A 2,725-nucleotide genomic window follows, 5' to 3' on the forward strand; every position below is an offset into this window, starting at 1 on the left:
AATATTTATCTCTTTACAATATTGCGTACTAATAAACCTCTCTCTTCATTTGTGTTTGCAGGTGATTGAAGCATGCCGCCAAAAAAAGGGGTGGCGGTCTTAAAAGAAGCTCAAGGACTTGGTAGGTGCAGGGACTTCGAGGCGGGGCCGAGCTACTACCCCTCCTAGCCCCCTCCCGTCGCTCCCACAGGCGGCCGCGTAGGAAGAATGCGACGCGGGTACTCACTCCTAGTCCTAGCCCCCTCCCGCAGCCGATGATGATGACGAGGAGGAGGACCAGGAGCACTACGGGGTGGGGAGGACCGGGGAGGGGGTGGGGGGTGGGGAGGACCTGGAGGAGGAGGGGGGTGGGGAGGACCAGGAGGAGGAGGGGGACGAGGAGGACCTCTCGGAGGATGAGGGGTTGGGGAACTTAGTGTTCGATCCTGATCCAAGCCTAGAGTGGTGTGAGCCGGAGGATTACCAGTACGTTCCAGCTTTGGAGAGGCTGAGGCCACGTGATAGGAAGCCATATCGGCGTGGGATAACACAGCTCCCCTCGCTGAGGAGTCGGGCGCTACGAGCACGTTGTTCTTGTGCCCTATGGAAGGAGGTACATGTTATTTTTTGGCATTTCGTTATCGCAATTTTGTCATTATCAAAATTATTATCACATACATATTGATGTTGTCGTTTCATGGTGCAGCTCGTTCAGCTTTGAAGACCCGACGCAGAGACCGCCACGTGGGTACTCGAACATCCTTGGGGGCCTACTTAGGTGGTATTTCCCTGGGATAGTCAACTTGCCTACTGGTGGCTGCGACGTAGCTTGGAGGTGGGCGCACTACAGCCTCGCGGAAGATCCTCTTGGCCGCGGCACCGCGGCGGATATGGTTGTTGCCAAATTCTGGGTACGTGACTTTTGACTTCTTACCATTCATACACTCTCCTTGGTTCACAATAATTGCACTAATGCCCCTTGTTTTACCTATGTGCATGGTTGCAGAAATACTTCAAGAGGGCCGAGGGCAAGGAGAATGCGTGCGATGATGTCCTACACCAGCTTGCAAGGAAGAGGGTGACTGGCATGCACTACGAGGCACGTGTTCAGTGCGTCCGCGACTGGCACGCCGACCGCTTCGTCCACATGAGTAAGGAGGACGCTCGCGACACGCTCATGCAGCCGTGGCAAGACTTGCGTGTATTTGCATTTATGTGTTATTGATTTCTTTATCGCCATGTAGTTTATTTTACCATAATGTGTTTATCTTGTGCATGTAGAACCCTCCTCAAGACGTCGGCAACGACGATAGGTGCTTCGTGCGATGGTCATGTGGTGGACATGCCCCCGGTACCTCAAGAAGCACGAGGAGGGCAAGGCGAAGCGGGCAGAGATGCGAGGTGGATCGCATATCCAAGGCAGCATCCCCATCTCTCTTCACCTGCAGAAGGAGGTGAGCAAATTAATGGTTCCTTCATTCTTTGAATTCATGTTATATATTTGTTAACTCCGCAAGGGTGTGTCACTTCACTCAATTACATGTTCTCTTTTGCAGGAAGTCAGGACAGGAGCGAAGCCTAACGTCTTTGCCGTGCTAAAGAAGATGAAGCAAAGGAAGACGCCTGATCCTGAGACGGGGTCCGTGTGGGTTAACCCGCAATCCGAGACCCAGTGCACGGCGTATGTCTCCAAGTTCAAGCAGAAGCACGGCGAGGACGCCAATCCAGAGGCCGAGGACTTTGACTCGAGGTCGCGGTGCTTGCGGGAGAAGGCTTGAAGCATGGCCGCCTATGGTTTGGTGACGGGTGCGTCGACCCAGCGAGGGTTCCCTCTCTCCGCCAGATCCGTCGTGGTCGTAAGAGCGGCCAGCCGAGGTAGAGCCCCGGCCACGGGCTTCGGATCTAGCTGTCGAGCGGTTACGGGTATGTTCTTCCTCGGGTCTCTACATTTCCTTTACATGCTTTTTCCATTGAAATGTTAATGACATCGCGGCAACACAACGTAGGAGGAGATGGCAGCGAAGGAGCAGGCGGCCCAGGAGCACGCACGGAACATGGAGCGGCAGATTCTGGAGTACCAGCAGCAGTATTACGTATGATGCAAGCAGATGCAACAAGCAGAGAGATGATGCAAGCAGCGGCGAGCACGGATGAGCTGGCTCATGAGCCGCACGGCTCTGTCTTCTCCACCGGGGAGTCTTCCTCCTCCACCTTACTCCATGTGGATGCCGCCACCGCCCACTGCACCCCGGGGACACCTATCACCGTCAACAACATGAACATCATCCGGAGCATGAACCTCGGTGAGTCCTCCTACGCTTGTGCCCAACCCGCTACTTGTGCTTGTTCAAGTGTTCAATATGCAAATGCATGTTAATTCCATCAACCTGCTTATAGATTTTATGTCACAAGGCAATGACAATGAGGCCGGCGGAAGCGGAGGAGGACAATAAGGTTGATGGCATGGTCTTGATGGATTTGTGGACTTTCCCGTTATGGATTGTACTTGTACTTGATGTGTGTTGATGTATTTGTGGACATTGCACTTGTACTTGATGTATTTGTGGACATTGCACTTGTTATGCATAAACTATGTGTGCTCGATGTATTTGTGGTGTTGTTCATGTGTTTGGTGATGCTATGGTGAATATATATGTTGTATATGTTATATATATGTGAAATGCAATTTTGAAATGCAGGGAATAAAGAAAAACAGAAAAAAATGAAAAATTAGGGGCCTTTGCCG

At 52.1% G+C, this 2,725-nt stretch overlaps 1 protein-coding gene across 1 annotated transcript; it reads left to right on the plus strand.

The window, feature by feature from the left end:
- Window positions 1-1,304: 1,304 nt before the first annotated feature.
- Window positions 1,305-1,757, plus strand: LOC139833813 (uncharacterized). The gene is made up of 2 exons (XM_071824162.1): window positions 1,305-1,433; window positions 1,536-1,757. The coding sequence occupies exons 1-2, from the start codon at window positions 1,305-1,307 to the stop codon at window positions 1,755-1,757; spliced, it is 351 nt and encodes a 116-aa protein (XP_071680263.1).
- The last annotated feature ends 968 nt before the right edge of the window (window positions 1,758-2,725 follow it).

Source organism: Lolium perenne, chromosome 7, assembly GCF_019359855.2.
Source record: "Lolium perenne isolate Kyuss_39 chromosome 7, Kyuss_2.0, whole genome shotgun sequence".
NCBI lineage: Eukaryota > Viridiplantae > Streptophyta > Magnoliopsida > Poales > Poaceae > Lolium > Lolium perenne.